Source organism: Pantherophis guttatus, chromosome 1, assembly GCF_059756535.1.
Source record: "Pantherophis guttatus breed Tessera chromosome 1, ASM5975653v1, whole genome shotgun sequence".
Lineage (NCBI taxonomy): Eukaryota > Metazoa > Chordata > Lepidosauria > Squamata > Colubridae > Pantherophis > Pantherophis guttatus.
In genome coordinates, this window is record NC_142063.1 from 218,500,842 (window position 1) to 218,519,463 (window position 18,622).

At 37.4% G+C, this 18,622-nt stretch overlaps 1 protein-coding gene across 1 annotated transcript in view; it reads left to right on the top strand.

The window, feature by feature from the left end:
* The window catches only part of SH3YL1 (SH3 and SYLF domain containing 1), a 31,834-nt gene that overhangs the window by 675 nt on the left and 12,537 nt on the right, over window positions 1-18,622 (top strand). Inside the window, exons 2-7 of the mRNA XM_034436785.3 lie at window positions 7,970-8,080; window positions 9,945-10,058; window positions 12,139-12,203; window positions 14,736-14,848; window positions 17,118-17,246; window positions 18,035-18,200. Of these exons, the coding sequence (XP_034292676.1) occupies window positions 7,970-8,080; window positions 9,945-10,058; window positions 12,139-12,203; window positions 14,736-14,848; window positions 17,118-17,246; window positions 18,035-18,200 (698 nt within the window). The remainder of the gene's footprint in view (window positions 1-7,969; window positions 8,081-9,944; window positions 10,059-12,138; window positions 12,204-14,735; window positions 14,849-17,117; window positions 17,247-18,034; window positions 18,201-18,622) is intronic.

Consider the following 18,622-nt stretch of genomic DNA (forward strand, 5'->3'; position numbering starts at 1 on the left):
ATTTGTATATGTATTGGGCTTACAATCAACGTGTGGGAAAAATAGATCCACCCCAGCTAAAACGAAACCCTTTATATCTCCTTCATAATCTTTGAGATTATACTAATGATGCGACTTCTTTATTTGAATTATAAAGGCGGGATAAGAATCTAATAAACATATATTTTAAGGACAGAGATAAACATGACTCCGACACATATATGGTCTTTCCATGCGGCTTGCTGTGGCTTTATTTCAGGATGGGGATATGGTTTTGTTTTTGTTTTTGTTTTTTGACTTCCTAGTTTAGCCTATAGCCCTTGTTTTTCCTGATACTCTCCCATCCAAATACTAATCACGCCCAACCATGCTTGAGCTATGAGTAAACCAGACAGAGCAAACCCTGTGCTGCCACCTGCTGAGGTAAAATTATGTTTGGTTTACTCTTGTTGTGATAAATGGGATTGAAGAGCACCCAGGTTGATTGATTTTTTTTCTCCTGGTAATTTATGTGATAAAATAAAAAAAAAATTGTTGGGAAATAGTTTTATAGGCATACACGTGTAAAAGGAGAAAGCGTCTATAGCATATTAGTCTGAAAAGATACTAATAGATCTCTGGTTTTGGGATACTGGAAACTAACGCTGCTCTCCTAAATACCTAAAAAGAAGAACCATGATTGGAGTTTTATAATCAAAATATAGTTTTGGAAGTAGCCAAGAGTTACTAGAATAAATTTTACAACTGAACTGTAATCTAGGTCAGTATCTTCTTTGTGCTAATGGGAGGGGGAATTTTTTTTTGCCAGAAATTGTGGCAAAAGTAGCACCTAAAGTACCACTCAAATATTATCCAAGTAGTACCCAAAGTACTACTTTTCAGTAGTAACTGAAAACTTCTCACTTTATAATATTAACTATCAATTCCCAAAACACATAGCAGTAGAAACTGTTGAGGAGAGACAGTGAAACATCACATTAATTACATTGTGTATATGGTTAAGGCACCACATTAAAAACCAGGAAATTGAGTTGTAGTCCCACTTTAGGCATGAAAGCCGGATGGGTGACCTTGGACCAGTTATAGTCTCTCAGCCCAACCCATCTCATAGGGTGGTTGTTGTGGAAAAAATTGGAGGAAGGATGTTCATTGTCTTGAGTTATTTATAAAAAATAACTAAAGTATGTGTGTGTAAATAAACGATTCATATTGACCCTATTTATCCAACCTGTAAATTAGGAGATATGCATGCAGTTGTATTACTTTCTGTGGTGTTGGACCCTGAAGTAGCCTTAAAAATGCTTATGGTTAGTAATTAGATAAATTACTCTCGACACTTGAAAATCCAGATAGATAATAAGCCCTTGCTCCAATTTTTCTTTCCTCATTTGTTTCAGGCAGTGAACGGAGGGCAGACTAATAGAAACCAGAAAAACAGGCTTTTTTTTTAATGGCATGCAGTTCTTTAAATAAACTATTCCCCGTTATAAGTTGACAAAACTTATAGACAAAACTAAGGTGAACTGGGCATGGTGGGATTTCATATATCCTTGCCAAAAAGCAGGTCTGGAAGAGCTCTTATTATCCTTTTTTAGTCTTCTTAGTCAGTTGAATATTGAAAAAAGATTAAGAATAAAGAATTCAAGACACAGCTTATCTGCTTCTAAAAACAATAGGGGGAAAGGGGGAAAAGAATAATTACATCTAAAATTTGTTGGATCGGGATAAGAGTACTGCAGAGGGGGAAAATATTCCCCAACGTATTTGTTTAGGAGAGGCAGTTTAGAAGTGGATCAAAACCAGGGGTGGGTTCTACTTACCTTACTACTGGTTCGCAATGGGATCTGTGCATACGCAAAAGCTTCTGCGCGTGCGCAGATCGCTGATAATGACATCCGGGGCAGTGGGCGGGGCCTCCCGCAGGTTTTACTACTGGTTCTTGCGAACCGGTCCAAATTGGGGGCAACCCACCACTGATCAAAACTCTGCAGAAGACCCCTCTATTCTTCAATTCCTTTAATTCTTGGGTCACATGACCCAAGGGGTTGATATTGTTAAGATACTTTCAAGTTTTCCCAGTTTTTATTTTATTTTATTTTATTAAAATGTATATGCTGCCTTTCTCCCGAAGGACTCGGGGCGGCTCACAAGTACAAAATGACAATAAAAACAATATCACTAAATAGCATTAAAAATCCAATTTAAAATCCCACAGTTAACTAAAAAACCCAACCAGATCAGGTGATTTGAGTAAAAAGCCAGGTCTTAAGAACTTTGCGGAAGGAATGGAGATCAGGGGCTGTCCAGAGCTCGGTGGGTAATTCATTCCAGAGGGTCAGTTTTCCCAGTTGTTTTCTTATTTAGGCTCTAGGCATTTATCCATTTAAGCTTCAGCTGCTGTTTATTATAAAAGCTATAACTCTTCACCCACACACTAGGAGAAAGGTCCAACTCTACAACACTTATATCCTGTATTCTAAATTGTTACATCATTTATGCTTCGACTACAGTCTTTTCAGATTACTACATAAGGTTAATCTTGAAGATAGTTGAAGAGTTGAATTTAATTTAAAAATATTAAAAATATTATTAGCCTTGGCCTAGGCAAGGTAAAACTCTGTTCTCCAGATACCTAGCCTTTGTTTAGGAATTGGCTTCTTAGCAGAAGACTCAAGACTACAATGGAAAGATTTCATTAATTTATAATAGGCAAGCAGGAAGCCATCTGTATACAATACATTTATCTACTGTAACACATAGAAGTATGTGTTTTTAAGTTTCTGGGTTCTTTTTCCTCCTGCCTTTCTGAGTTAGTAGAAGCTATTAAAACTTACCTTTGTTCAAGTAACTTTTTTTTCCTAACGCGGAAGCTGCTGATAGCTTCAATGTTTTATAATTTTGTAGATAATTTTAGAGGAATATCTATGAGTAGCATATCATTTTTAATTTCACATGACTACATTGACTACCAGTTAAATTTTAGGCCCTCCGGAGGCTAGAAACAGCCCATTTCCCGACGTCCGGTGGGCCTGGAAGGCCCAAAAATTAGCTGGCTGGCGCACGCATGCACGCTGGAGCTGAGCTAGGGCAACACTTGTGTGCCCACAGATATGGCTCCATCGTAGCAATTTCCCAGAGAGATCATAACTGTGTTAGATGGAATGAACAAAACCAGGTGCTTTAGTTTCTGAGAGCAGAATTATTTAGCTGTTTGGATGATAAATGTTATTAATACATTCAGTAAACTTTCAGATTCTAATAGTCATCTTCAATATTAATTAGGAAATCTTTACGAATATCTCAAATAATCTAGTCTCCACCTCATTGTTGATAAATATATAAATGAATTGCAATTCTAAAAAATGGATATGGTCTTTTGATCACAGAGAAAGCAAGCCGTAGAAGGATACACTAATAGAATGAGTGTTTCTAAGATTATTCTCAACTTTTCTTTTTACAATAAATGGGAACAAGATTATCAATAGGATGTAGGTAGAAAGAATTGTACAGTGCAGAAGGGCTGTGCTGCTTTAAATCAACAAATAATTAATGCATGTTATTTGTTAAAGATGGGGAAGAAATGGAGGTAGTGACAGATTTTATTTTCCTATGCTCCAAGGTCATCGCAGATGGGGACTGTAGCCAAGAAATTAAAAGACACTTGCTTCTAGGGAGGAAAGCTATGGCAAATCTAGACAGCATACTAAAAAGAGAGACATCACTCTGCCAAAAAAAGTGTGTATAGTCAAGGCTATGGTTTTCGCAGTTGCAATGTATGGCTGTGAAAGTTGGACCATAAGAAAGGCTGAGCACCAAAGAATTGAGGCGTTAGAACTACGATGCTGGAGAAGACTCCTGCGAGTCCCTTGAACTGCAAGGTGATCAAACCGGTCAGTCCTAGAGGAGATCAACTCTGACTGCTCTTTAGAAGGCCAGATCCTGAAGATGAAACTCAAATACTTTGGCCACCTAATGAGAAGGAAGGACTCACTGGAGAAGAGCCTAATGCTGGGAATGATTGAGGGCAAAAGAAGAAGCGGACGACAGAGAATAAGGTGGCTGGATGGAGTCACTGAAGCAATAGGCGTCAGTTTAAATGGACTTCAGAGGATGGTAGAGGACAGGAAGGCCTGGAGGAACGATGGGTCGGACACAACTTCACAACTAACAACAATGTGAGCTTTGGGGCATTTTTTGTTATCCCTGGTGTTTCATTATGTTTTTGAAAACAGCTGCAAAAGGGAAATTAATGTTATTAACCACAGCAGAGAACTGTCAGATTGTAGTAGTCATTATGTAATCCTCAGGGGTTCGGTGATGATTGGGCTCAAATTTCCATTGTTAAGGAATGCAGTCATGAATATGATACCATATGACTAGTGATGGCAATCCTGGCAGTTCTTATTGTCATTAAGCAAGGATCACACAGGTTATTAAGCAAGGATCTCATATGAACACAATGTGGGAAAGCTCATCCCAGACATGCAGGCCTGTGGGTGCTACCGGGTGCAGATCAGTAGGTGCCAAAAGGGTGGGCACCACAGGGTATGGGTGGGTATGTGCTACTCAGCACAAAATCCCCATGTGACACGGGCTCCTCAGGAGAAAAAGCAGGATTGTGAGTAACTTGCAACCTCCTACTAGCTTCCTCTTGGAAGTTTCTCTTTGACTTTGCTTATGAGAAACTAGCATGGAAGTTTACACATGGTGATCACATGACCATGGGACACTGCAACCCTTATAATTGTGAGCTGGTTGCCAAGTACCTGAATTGCAATCATAAGACTGCTGGAACATTGCGACTGTCACAACCTCAATTGTCAGTTATAAGTTCCACTTGTTCAGTGCCAATGTAACTCTGGTTGCTGAATGAAAGTGGTTTGTAACTTGAGGACTACTTATACTTATGATGGTTCCCAATTTATGGTTCATGGACTGTCTATTTTCTGTGGCGGTACTGCAAATGGTCAATGGGGAAAATGATATAATAATTATGTACTGTAATTTCCTGGACCTATTGTATTTGATGTATGACAGTACGTTATTATTTGCAGTATTTCATAGGGTGCCTTGGGTGTTAGATGTGAACTCCCTCTTTCCAACCCTGTAATCCCTTAATTCAGGGTAGAATCAAAGCAACTGGATAGAGCTGAAGATTTACTAGCCGGATACCCTTCCTGACGCTATGCATACAGCAGCTATTTTTTTCTTTGGCCCCTAGGAGAGACATATCTGCCATTACCTATAATTGAACTCTCAATCTTCCAAGTGGGAGGCACCCCATCTCTCCCACTAGGCCACCACCCCACTCAGAAGCCTGAAACTCTATATATTATTTAAGTAAATTTAACTTATTTGATGCCAATTTGCAAGAGCAGTTTTATTTGTATTTTTAATACTGTTGGTGTATTGCTTTTTTCTAATCATGTCTTGCACCATGTATTTGTTTAATTATAATGCAGGGCAGAAATTCTTGTGAGATGACATCTCTTTCTCTCTTTCCCTCCCTCCTTCCTTTATCTCTCTCATCTCTTTCTTAAGAGTTTCTCAGATCTTATACTTTCCAAAACAGTGTGTTCATTCTGTACTGTAAATTAGAAGTAACTTTGTGAAAATGTGACTAATCTCATGTGACCCCTCTCTCTGTATCAAATACTAATTGTAATTGTAAATTCATTAAGACAAACCTGGCCTTTTGCAATAAAAGGACAATAATATAAGAAAATGTTCCTGAAATATTTCCACCTCTTTACCTTATTTCCATTTTTTTATAATTTATTAATCCAACTTGTGTGGCAGCCCATGTTACCAAAAGAAACTGGGTAGTACAAAATAATATTTGCCCTCTTATTAAATATTGACACATGAGGCGGCTGCAAGCTCTCTTACGAAATAGTACTTGCAGCTATTATAGATAGTGGACCTTTTGAAATTGATGTTGCCTAGCGTGAAGACAACACAAATAAATGTTTATTTTAATGTTTCAATGTTGAATTTGTTTAAGATAAAAATTGAACAAGTTGTATTTAATTTTCATTTTGTTTTTTGATTAGAAACCCCTAGGAGTCATACAATTTTGGCAGTATTTAAATGAAAAAACACATAATATATACATATATGTAAATACATTTCCCTCTTTCTCTGGGGGAACAGCTCAGTATTTAATTGTAGCTGTTATAAGCAAATATATATTGCATATATATTGCAATTCAAATGTTTATTTCTGTCTTAAGTTGCGGTAGTCTATTCATTAGTTACAAGTTCTTGAAAATATCATAACAGATCCTTAAATATTTTTAGAATTTAATGGGATCATTAAAATTTACAACAGAACTTCATTTATTTCATTTGGATTAGTTTTATGAGAAAAAGGCTTCCCTTTTCAGAATAAACTCAGTGAGTAACTAGTCATATTGTTAACTATAAACTGATTTTTTTTAAAGTTTTAAATCTTTTGCAGCATTAAAATATGGTTTCCTGTTCATTATCATCTTTCTCAATTTAATAGCTGGGAAGTAAGCATTTCAAAATCATCAGCTAGCAAATTTCCTTGCTGAAACCGAACAACTGCTTTTGTATTTCCCGCTACATTTTTCTCTTGATAGTTGGTAGAATTAAATTAGAGCAATTATTTATTGAGCTCAATGGTGGAAAAAAATAACCCGTTACTTTAATATCAATAAATATTCCTGTGTTAAGATTTTATTTATTTATTTATTTATTTATTTATTTATTTATTTATTTATTTATTTATTTATTTATTCATTTATTCATTTATTCATTCATTTATTCATTCATTTATTTATTTCAATCTGTACCTACCTATATAGTTACCAATATCAAATATATGACTCAGTGCAGGTCATCACATTTTTTAAAATAACAAAATAAATAGAAAAAAAGGATTAAAAACAATTTAAAACAATATAAAAGCCATACAACAAAATCTATAGCTGAGGTATTCCAATACCCAGCAACAATATTATAACTACTACACAGGCTGTATGTATTTATTTATTTATTTGATTTTTTTTCTTGCCTTTACTATTTTTTTTTATACTTAAGGCAGTGAAAGTACCTAACTCTCCTTCTTCCTATTTTCCTCACAGCAACCACCTTGTGAGGTGGGCTGGGTTGAAAGAGACAGCGGCTGGCTCAAATTCTCCCATCTGGCTTTCATGCCTAAAGCAGGACTAGAACTCACCATCTCCTGGTTTCTAGCCTGGTGCCTTCACCATCAGACCGCACTGGCTCTCTTTACCATACTTCCAGCTCCCCATGCCCAATGGTGAAACCACATTTCAAGGCCTTATGGGAAGCCAGCAAAGTCAGTCTTATGGTCTGTGAAAATGTCCTTGAGAGACAGGAGGAGGAGGACCCTAGCAACAATCAGAGAAGTGGCATCTGGGCTTTCAGAAGCAATGTGGCATGGCAGAGGCCTAAAAAAGGACCCTCCCTAATTTCTAGGACTATAAAGGTGGGTGGGAGGGAGATGTACTTTCAGGCCTCCAAGATGCTGTTACTGTAACTTTACAATAAATGTACTGTTAATGTTCATGGTTAGCGCTTCCCTCTCTGGACTACTTCAAAGGCCTGAAAGTCAAGGCTAATCTGATCTTTGAGGAATGATGTTCCAAAGGGAGGGAGCCATGACATAAAAGTGTTCTTTTTTCTAGCCAGACAACATTCCCTAGCTGACAGGTTGCAAAACATACCCATCCCAGATGAGCTGATGGGACCGGTGGATGTGATTGGAAAGAGATTGTCCCTCAGTTCCTCATTCCATGAGAGGGCAATGTTTTCCTGAGTTCTGCCATTATTGCAGCTATTGAAGGAAATTGTAATAGCATCACAGAATATGACTAAGGTAGAGAATTATGGTCCAATCAAGTCATACAAACCACTGGAAAAAATAAAAGATGGTTTCAGCTTCGCTTGTCAATGTTATACTAGTAATAATGTCCTTTTATATTATTTTTTTCTCTTCTAGTGAACAATCCCATACCTTCCAATTTGAAATCGGAAGCCAAAAAGGCAGCTAAGATTTTAAGAGAATTTACTGAAATAACCTCCAGAAATGGTCCCGACAAGCTCATACCTGGTAAAGAGTGAGATTTTCATTTCTATATGTTATGGAATCCTTGTTCTGCCTTGATTTATGCTTTCTCTCTTTTTTAAAGTACCTCTAAGGCCTTGTCTTTGCCTGTTGAGTTTATTTGAAAAATTATACAGGCATGGATTCTGTATTTACCTTGTGAAACGGATTATGAGCCTGTAAAAAGCATATGATGTTACATTTTAAGGGGCCTGCTTTCTATAAAACCTAAGATAGCAGTTAGTAGCCAATGGCCCAGTATCACTAGATCAAGAAGGGTTTTTAAAATGTTTTTGCAATCACACTGGGCTTTCTTTCAGATGGATTATAATAATATAATAATATTATTTGAAACAATATTTTGAAAAAATACTGTGAAATAATATTTTTATGGCACACTTCCTTTCCTATTCCATTTGCCCTTAGAAATAATGTGGTCTAGCTTAAAAGATAACTGCTTCCCCGGCTGTCCTGAATATTCAGATGACATTCAGAATATTAATGATAACAGACCTCATTGCTTCTTGTTCATGAAGCAAAATTTTGTCTCAAAATACCTAGAAGAGAAAACTACACAGCAGCAGTATTGTAATATTTTTATACCATTAACTAAAACTTACAAATAAATGGACCTTAGAGTTTGCCCTTCCACGGCCTTTTCTGCTTGAATTTTTTGTAATAGAAAACTACTTTTTGTCTTTTGGGGAAAATGTGTTTCTTTTAAAGACTGACTTCAAGTATGACAGTTCTGAGATCTTATTTTTTCAGTTTTGATTCTCATACAGTAGTAATTTCCACTTTGGTAACAACATCTTCAAATGGGGAGTTAAATTTAGAGTTAAATTGGATTCAGGCCATATAAAATAAACAAATGACTAATTTAATGGCATACTCTAATGAATCAATCTGAATCCAAATCTTATTTTTTCAATTAAATCAGAACCAAGTCTCTTCAGTTTCTAAAGAGCTACAGTAATCAAGACAGCTCTACATAAACTGAAAACCCAAATCAGTGTAAAATGACAAGGAATCATTACATTGAGTTGACAGTTCTTTCTCAAGAATGCTGTAATTATTAGGGCTGTGTTAGTGCCTTAGATATGAAGGCAGAATGGTGATCCAGAGAATACAGGGGCAAAAGAGTTGGCTGTACCTGCAACTGTTGAAAAGAAAGACAGGTTTTCCTGAATTTTTGTGGCAGCCCCATGATCCTGGAAGAAAAGCAGCTTTTCTCAGGCACTTCAGTAGCTGTCTAAAATAAAATTCCTCATACCTCCAGCACTCTTAGAGTTCTGTTTAATAAGATTTATTGAGATAGATTGAATGGAGTTAAAACCTTTACCAGAACCGAATTACTTTCAATTTAGAATCAGTTCAACCCCATTTTCCTTGGTGTAGAGACTATCTATTCTAACTCTTAACAGTTTTCTAATGAAAAAGCAAAGAGGTTGGTCTCTTCACTGCTAACAGGAAGTCTGCAACTGGTTGTTAGCATAATAGCAGCATATTGTAATGGTATGTGAGAATGACACTGTTACACAGGACATTGAGACACAGCCAAGGTGACTGTCAAATAAAAGGCAGCTGAGCCTGCAGCAGGAATGTGGATAGGGCTAGAGGCTCAGAAGAGATCCTCCCTGTTTTCTTGGGTAAAGGGGAAAGTAGAGGGGGAGAGAAATAGTTTCAGGCTTGGCAAGATTCTGTTAATGTAAACTTACCATAAAGAAATAACGAGAGTTAGTTCATCTGGTCATATTTCCTGTTTCGTCTACCTAGAAAATGGGGCAGGTATTGACTATATAAATTCATTTGTTAATATATTTTTTTAAAGTACCTCTGATGTAATCTTTAATTGTATTGTTGTTTGTAGCCCATGTAATTGCCAAAGCAAGAGGCCTTGCAATCTTGTCCGTTATCAAAGCAGGATTTTTGGTAACAGCTCGAGGAGGCAGTGGGATAGTACTAGCTCGCCTGCCTAATGGAGGTAAATTTTTCTTTCCTAATTTAGTACACCAGACAAACCTTAAGTACCTGCTCTTTCTTGTCCTTCCTCTTAAGAGCATTAATAGGATGGTTACATCTTTTCATCCCATGTGTCCATTTACTTTCATAATATGCCAAGCTCAGGGCTGGGTTCTACTTACCTTTACTACCAGTTCACATTGCGCTCACTTTTGCGCATGCATAGATAAACTTTGATGACGTCTGGGTCAGTGGGCAGAGCCTCCCACCGGTTTTACTACCGGTTCTTCCGAACCGGGGGCAACCCACCACTGCCCAAGCTAGTACCTTTATGTTCCTTGTTGGACACAACTAGTTGCCTTTGATACTTTCACACTTTCCTGTGTCCTTACCAGAAATACTCCTGACACAACAGTCTCTTTCTTTTGTGGATATGGAGTTAGACTTAGAACTTAGAATAACTTTATTGTCACTTTGAATGTACACTAATCGGCATACATTAAAATGAAATTTCATTGCACACAGCTCTCAAAGGGTCACCACCTCCAATATAACCTACATAAACATGACTAAATAAATAAATAAATAAATACAAAATTATGTATATACCCATATATATTATATGACATGGAGAAACAACACAGTGTAGTTCGGATCAGGGGTCAAATGCTCCCAGTTCGGACCGGCTCGGGTGAGTATGTAGCGATGGCGGCGGGCAGTTCGGAGAACCGGTAGCAAAAATCCCTGCCCCCGCCCCCCATGCCCAGCTGAGCGGCGCGATTATCAGAGGCTTTTTTCTTTTAAATGCCGCTGACGATCCCAGCTGAGTTGCCTGATTAGCAATTTTTTACGTGTAAAACCATGTAAAAAAATGCTTTCAAAAGGCTCTGACGATCCCAGCCGAGTTGCCTGATCGTCAGAGGGTTTTTAGAAAACCCTCTGCCGATCAGGCAACTCGGCTGGGATCGTCAGAGCCATTTAAAAGAAAAAAAGTTTTTTTCTTTTAAATGGCTCTGACAATCCAAGCTCTGACGATCCCAGCTGAATTGCCTGATCAGCAGAGGGTTTTTTAAAAACCCTCTGATGATCAGGCAACTCAGCTGGGATCATCAGAGCCTTTTGTGTTGTGGCTCCGTTACCTGAGCCTGTGTCATCGGCAGGAGAGGTCTCCGAGAGTGAAGGAGAGGAGTTGGCAAGGCCTCCCTCTCCAGGACCCTCCTCTCTGGCAATGCCTTCAGTGTCCGCCGAAGGGCAAGAGATAGGGCCGGGGTCAAGCATGTCCACGCAGCCACAGGTGGACAGTGATGAGGGAAATGAGTCTTGGCTGGACCCTCGGCAGCATCGCAGAGATAAGCGCGCGCAACAGAAGAAAAGGCGTGCCAGAGATTAAGCTGAGTCACTGGACCACACCCCACAGGGTATAAAAGTGGGTGAGGTGGCCATTCAGACTCTGTGATGGACAAAACTAACTACTATCGAGTCACACTGCATCTTTGGAAACAACATTATCGGCCTTGGATTTATTTTACGAACTGGACAATTCTTGACTGTGTGTATTTTGTTTAATGAGTAAAGTTCTTGGCAAGCAGCTACTGGGTTGCTGCCAAGCTTCTTATCGGAAGAATTGGTTGTCTGCCAGTTTATTTAACCCCCGGCTGTCTGTTTGTGTGCGTGTGTGAGACGGGGACAGAACATTTTGAAAGCATTTTTTTACATGGTTTTACATGTAAAAAATTGTTTTAAAAGTAAAAAAAAAATTGGCCACGCCCACCCAGTCACATTACCCCCCTACCACCAAGCCACGCCCACAGAACCGGTAGTAACAAATTTTAGATTTCACCACTGGTTCGGATGTATACATGTACATGGCGAGGAAAACAAATCTTGCGAGTTTACCAGACAGATGGCATAGGGAACAAAGTTTTGGTGAGGTGACTTTGCTTTCTACTATTTTTCATACTTAGATAAGCTTTGTTTCTTCTCTTGTTCTCATTGGAATATCACTGCATTCTTGAAAACTGTTTCTACCATCTTTCGATTTTTACTGTATCAAAATTAAGCAGTCAGCATAGTCACAAGGTTTCTCTAAATTACCTTTATAGGCTGGTCTGCTCCTTCTGCCATAGGAATTGCTGGCCTTGGTGGTGGATTTGAAATAGGTATTGAGGTGAGTATTAAATTGTGATGTTACATTTAATAGTTCTAAAAATGACTAAAAAGATGAGTCCAGTAAATTACAATCTGAAATATTTGGTAATGTTTTAAAAGTCATGCAATATGCAAAACAGCAACAGTGAACCAAGTGAGAGTCATTCTTTATGATCCAAGGGAGCAGAGGATTTTAACTAGATTTAGATTTAACTAGATTTACTAGATTTAATATGATCCAATAATGTTAGAGAGATTGCATTTTCTGGAATCCCATTTTTTTTTTCTTTTTTGCAGAGGTGATTTAAGTTGTTAGCTCTCAGTGTTAATAAGATCTTAGCCAAGCATACAATATTTTTGCTTTTACATTCATTTTCTTTCCATATTTATTTATATTTTCAAAACAATTCCATGGGAGTTTACTCTGCACTGATATACGTTATGCCCTGGAAGAACCAATATTTACAGTGGATAGTAGCTTCATAACCAGTAGTTTGCAAATTCATTTATCCAGTTATGCAGATGTATTCTGCTTTCTTTAAGAATTATATTCCAAGATGAAAATAAGAAAATAATGTATCAAAGTTTGTGGATTAAAAGAAGAGCAGGGTACCTCTATATGGTGATTAATTGATTTTGCTACAGGATCCTGAGGTTTTGATTCAAAACAATTGTATTGCCCACATTTGTCTTGCAGTTGTCAATTATCAAAGCCAAGCAATGAACTGAAGTAAATTGGTGGGGATGACACAACTGTTCCTCTGGCTGTGCTTTATCCATCCAGTCTCCCACTATTACTGTTTTCTGGAAGGAAATAAAAGCTATTGTAAAATTAGAAAATTAGAAAGTGAAGCTTGCTCAGAAGTTTTTGTGAGTTGAAGAACCATGCCAGGGTCTCTAATAAAATAACAGAATAGGAAGGGATATTGGACCTTCTAGTCCAACCCTCTGCTCAACCAGGAAACCCTATACAATTTTAGACAAACTGTTGTCCAATCTCTTCTTAAAAACATCTAGTGCTGGAACACCCACAACTTTTGGAGGTAAGTCATTCCACTGATTAATTGTTATAACTGTCAGGAAATTTCTCCTTAGTTCTAGGTTGGTTCTCCCATTGATTAATTTCTATCCCTTGCTTCTTGTCCTGCCTTGGTGCTTTGGAGAATTGGTTGACAACCCCCCCCCCACCCTTCTTCTTTATGGCAGTCCCTCAAATATTGGAACACTGCTATCAGTTTACACCTAGTCCTTTTCAATTCCTGCAACCATTCTTCATATGTTTTAGCTTCCATCCCCCTTATCATCTTTATTGCTCTTCTTTACACTCCTTCTATGATGTTGCATTCTCAACATCTTTTTTGTGTTGTGGTGACCAAAACTGGATGCAATTTTCCAAGTGTGGCCTTAACAAGGACAATATAAAGTGATACTAACACTTCATATGATCTTGATTCTATCCCTCTGTTAATGCAGCCTAGAATTGCATTGACTCTTTTGGCAGCTGCAACACACTGCTGGCTCATATTTAAGTGACTGTCCACTAGGACTCCAAGATCCCTCTCTCAGTTATTACTACTGAGCCAGGTTATCCAGGTTGACTTGGTGGGAAATAGCCTTTGACACATGAGCTTTCAGCTATATCCCACTAGAAGTGATGTGTGTGGGCTTTTCAAGCATTCATATAGTTTATAGGATGGTGATACAGTTTCACAGCAACTAACTAGTCATTTGGCAAATCCTGCATCTACCATAGATCATTATAGGCCATATGATTTTTCTGGTTTGATAAATAATGAGGGTTTCAGCAGGTTTGCTCAAGCATACTTCTCAGCCTAATAATTCTTCCTTTTCTTTTCCTCTCCAAGATTTTTTCTGCTCTTTTCAAAGTCAACCTTATCACTCCCTTTCACTCAAAGAAATGCTGCTTTTCTGCAGCAGTGTTTGGGAATTGCATTTAATTCCTTTCTGGTTGTGTCAAGGCAAGTGAAGACAACATTCAGACAAGTTCAGAATGAATGTTTATATTTCAGTTCCTAATAAAGAGTTTGTCTTCCTTTAATTTACCATAAGATGATAGCTACTTAAGTTACTTCATTGATCCTAGGGAATTATCAAACCACATTGAGAAAGAATTCAAGAAATCGCTCCCCCCTCTGTCTCTCACACACAGTGGTTTTGTTATTACATTATACTGAGTTGGAGGTGATCAGTCTGACCTAGGTTCCTCACCTATTGCCCCAGTTGTGATTCCTAACAAAGAATATCAATCACAACTGCCAAAGTTGCATGAGATTTCACTACAAAATGACAAAAAAATAATTTAAGATTGCTGAAATCTCATGAATTCTTATATTCTTAACATTAAAAAAATAGGTACAGTAGTCTTGTATGTGCCTGTAATGTATCTTGACAAACAGCAACAGGCATTTTATTGTTTACCTTAGCACTAGCCAAGATTTTTTTTTCAACAACCCATAGTTTGGTTCTGGAAAAAGACTAACATTAAATTCTTTTTTTCTCTCCTATTCCACCCCCAAACTGCTGCCATCAGATATCAGATCTTGTAATAATATTGAACCATGAAAGAGCAGTTGAAGCTTTTGCAAAAGGTGGAAATCTTACTCTGGGAGGAAATTTCACGGTGGCAATTGGACCTTTAGGGAGGTAAGTATCATTAATATCCTGTAAAGTCAGAGTGCCTGAAACTCTTTCTGTGCTCCTTATTTAATTGTTTCCTGAAAATTGAAAATTGTACTGTTCATCTTACGCTTGGAGAGTCATTCGGGCAAAACATGTAATGCCACTTCCCTGGCTCCTGTACCAATTCCCAGCGCCTGAGGGAATTCACCTGAATTAATGTTTCTCCATGTCAGAACATTTGCGTGCAAAAGGGAACAGAATAAGGCAGTTACAACTTTTTCAGGCTCTGGACTCAAACCACTCACTAATGACTACCTGAAGGCTCATCAAGTGCTTCTTTTCATCTGTACACGTTATTAATATTTCTCTTCTCTTCCCCTTCCTCTTCTTTTTCCTTTTTTTCTTTACTTTTAGAGAAGAAAATATGAAAAGAGTCAATTTGGTGTAGTAGTTGAGGCACCAGGCTAGAAACTAGCTGACTGCATGTACTAGTCTTGCCCTAAGCATGAAAGCTGGTTGCTTGACTTTGGCCCAGTCACTCTCAGCCCAATCACCTCACAGGATTATTGTTGTGAGGAAAATAGGAGGAGGAAGAAGTATTACGTATATTCTTTGCCTTGAGTTACTTATAAAGTAATAAAGACGGGATAAAAATCTAATGAATAAAAGATGTACAGTCCATGAACTTATTTTTGCTTACTTTCTATAAGTTCTAGACTTGATTATCAAACAGTAGTTGTTGGTTTTTTTTTCAGATCTTTGGAAGTATTTCTTTTAATAGATGACTGTGATATGTTTTGAAACTGCAAAATATTTTAAGAAGGAACCTAAAAGGAAGTAATTTGTGTACCAAGGTTTATTTTGGAGTGATAACATGACTTGGATAAAATTTCACTGAGGCAAATCTTTCAGTACTAAAAATTCTGCAAAACACTTGCACTTTTGCCTCATGTACCACCTTTCTTGAAGCAATGACAAGTTTGGCAGAGATTTTACAGGTGTCATTCTTTGGGTGCTTAAAATTGCCCACACGGCCGCATTTTATACCAGCTGAGGCTTCTGGATACTTTTCAAGGGTAGCTCCATGTAGAACACATTACAATGCTCCAAACAGCAGATGACCAGAGCATGAGGCCTAGCGGAGAGCCTCCCTAACCAGGAAAGGGCATAATTGGCACACAATACAAAGTTGAGCAACAATGAAATTAAAAGTTCAGTAAGGTTTAATAAATATGTTGATATTAGTTAGAATAATGTTTATTTTTTTTATTAATTATATTTCTGCCCTGTTGCAATCAGTCTCTCAGTTGCCCACTGAGATTTTAAAATAACCACCATTAGCTTAAATCCAATTTGAATAATAACAATAGCAAAAATAATCATGTCAAAACCCATAGAAAAACACAGAAAATGGCAAGAAAGCAGATGTAAACTTAAGGCAAGCTTCTCCGAAACAGTTCAGCTTTTAACATTTGCTGGGGATTATTGACTCAGCATTTTAGTGCCATGATAGCTTTTAACTAGGGATTTTCCAATTAACTACTTCCATTATATCTAATTATAAGATTCAATTAATAGTTTACTAGAAAAACAAGCCTTCCTTGAGTTGAGTTCAATTCCAGATAAACGTATTGCCATGATCGTGCAGATTTCACAATAGCAATAGGAGAGTGGTTTTGCCTTGCCTTCTTTTAGAAGTTATTTTCAACTTCCTAATCTAGGCTGAAGTGCTGAGATTTCCTTTTGGTGTCCCATCCACTTGCTGATCAGAAATCCAAGGTTGATGGGTGCTGTCATCTTCTGAGGGTGTAGTTTATTGCTATTGTTGTCACTTTCCAGCAATCTAGTTTGGATGGGGAAAGGTGAAAGGAAGTTTAAGCACCTGTCCCCAAGTATAGAAAATATATATGAATCTAACTAGAAATATGAAGTATTTCTACCAGGACTACCAGATTCTGAAACAGCTTTGTTCCCTACGCCATCTGGCTGGTAAAGTTGCAAGATTCGTTTTACTCGCCATGTACAAGTATACATCTGAACTAGACTGTGTTGTTTCTCTGTGTCCTATATATGTAGCTATATCCATAATTTTGTATTTATTAATTTTGTCATGTTTATATGGTGTATATTGGAGGTGGTGATCCTTTGAGAGCTGTATGCAAAAATGTATGCCGATTAGTGTACATTCAAAGTGACAATAAAGTCTATTCTATTCTATTCTATTCTATTCTATTCTATTCTATTCTATTCTATTCTATTCTATTCTATTCATAATGTTTTTTACCTTTCTTAGAAATCTAGAAGGGGATGTGGCACTGCGGAGCTCTGCTGCTGTGTATACGTATTGCAAATCTCGAGGCCTATTTGCTGGAGTCTCTTTGGAAGGAACTTGCTTAATTGAAAGAAAAGAAACCAACAGCAAGTATGTTTAAATGAATAGCCCAATGTGCTGAGTTCAATATTTACATCCTGTGGTGTAAAAAAGCCATAATATAAACAAAAGTGTTTTGTTTTTAAAAATTATCTCTTGAAAATGCTGCATGTGGTTTATATGAAATAACAGGAGGAAATGTTAAATTCAGCCATCAGCATCTTTAAATTGGATTAGAACTGGAATAGTTTCAAAGTAGCTTTGCATTTATGACAAGGAATATTGATAATATGACAGTGATGATCAGTTTTGAGATATTTATTACATAGAAAACCAGTTTGTAATAAAAATGCAGCATGAAATGCTTTACCTGGAAGAAATTACTAAAGGATTATAGTTTGTAGAAAGTCTGGTTACTTAATCATGAAATACTGAGCATCTTGTTTTATGCACGCTTCTGGCACACATATAAATGTTTGAAGGTTTTGTTTATCTACATTCTTCCAAGACTTTGTATATTTATGGGAGGGACTCTAACTAATGTAGATCATAAATGCACAGATATTGGAACATCCTGAAAGAGGCCATGGCTCAAACCTGAACACTCAGTGCAACAGCCCAGATCCTACTTATTGCAACATGCAGGTTTCATATTTAGTTAGCATGCAATGAAAGTTTACTAGGAACATTAAGTGTTTACTTCAGTTTACTAGGAACATGAAGTGTTGTTTCCCATCTCTCCCACCCCCCCAACTTTGTAACCTGAGTATAAATTTTCTTTAAAAAACAAATAAAACCTTGTGGACTAACATAAAGGATTTTTGTTTGTTTCTTTTTAGGTTCTATGGCCGAGATATTCGTGCCAGTGCCATTTTGTTTGGTGATATTTCTCCTCCACTTCAGGCACAAGATCTTTATGATATCCTTGAATCTTTTACTCTTCAATATGAAGTTGAGGAAGGAAGAAGCTACAGTAGTGCACCAGTGGCCAAAGAACCAAGAAAGGTTTGTGTTAACCTGCTTCATGCCTGCTTAGTTCCTTCTTATGATGTATATTTTCTGTACTTCTAACCACTTATTGTTTCAGTTGAACGAGGGCAATGAAATCTACCTCTGCCAGTAGTATCATGACAAAAGCCCTGAAAAGTGCTTTTACAAATTTATACCTGCAAATATAAAAGAATGAAAAGGGCTTTCTTAAATTAACTGCCATTCCCCTTCCCCCCATTCTTAACTAGGACTTAACTAGTAGAGATTTTAACTAGTTAACTAGTAGAGATTTTAAATTGTTTGGCATACAATCTGAAGCAGATCCTTCTGTATTGTCTATGGGGATTCTCAACCATCCAGGTCATGGTTGTCCCAAAGGTGCTTTTTTCTTTGTTTTTCCTCGAAGACATTCACTTCTTGGATGAGAAGCGAAAGGT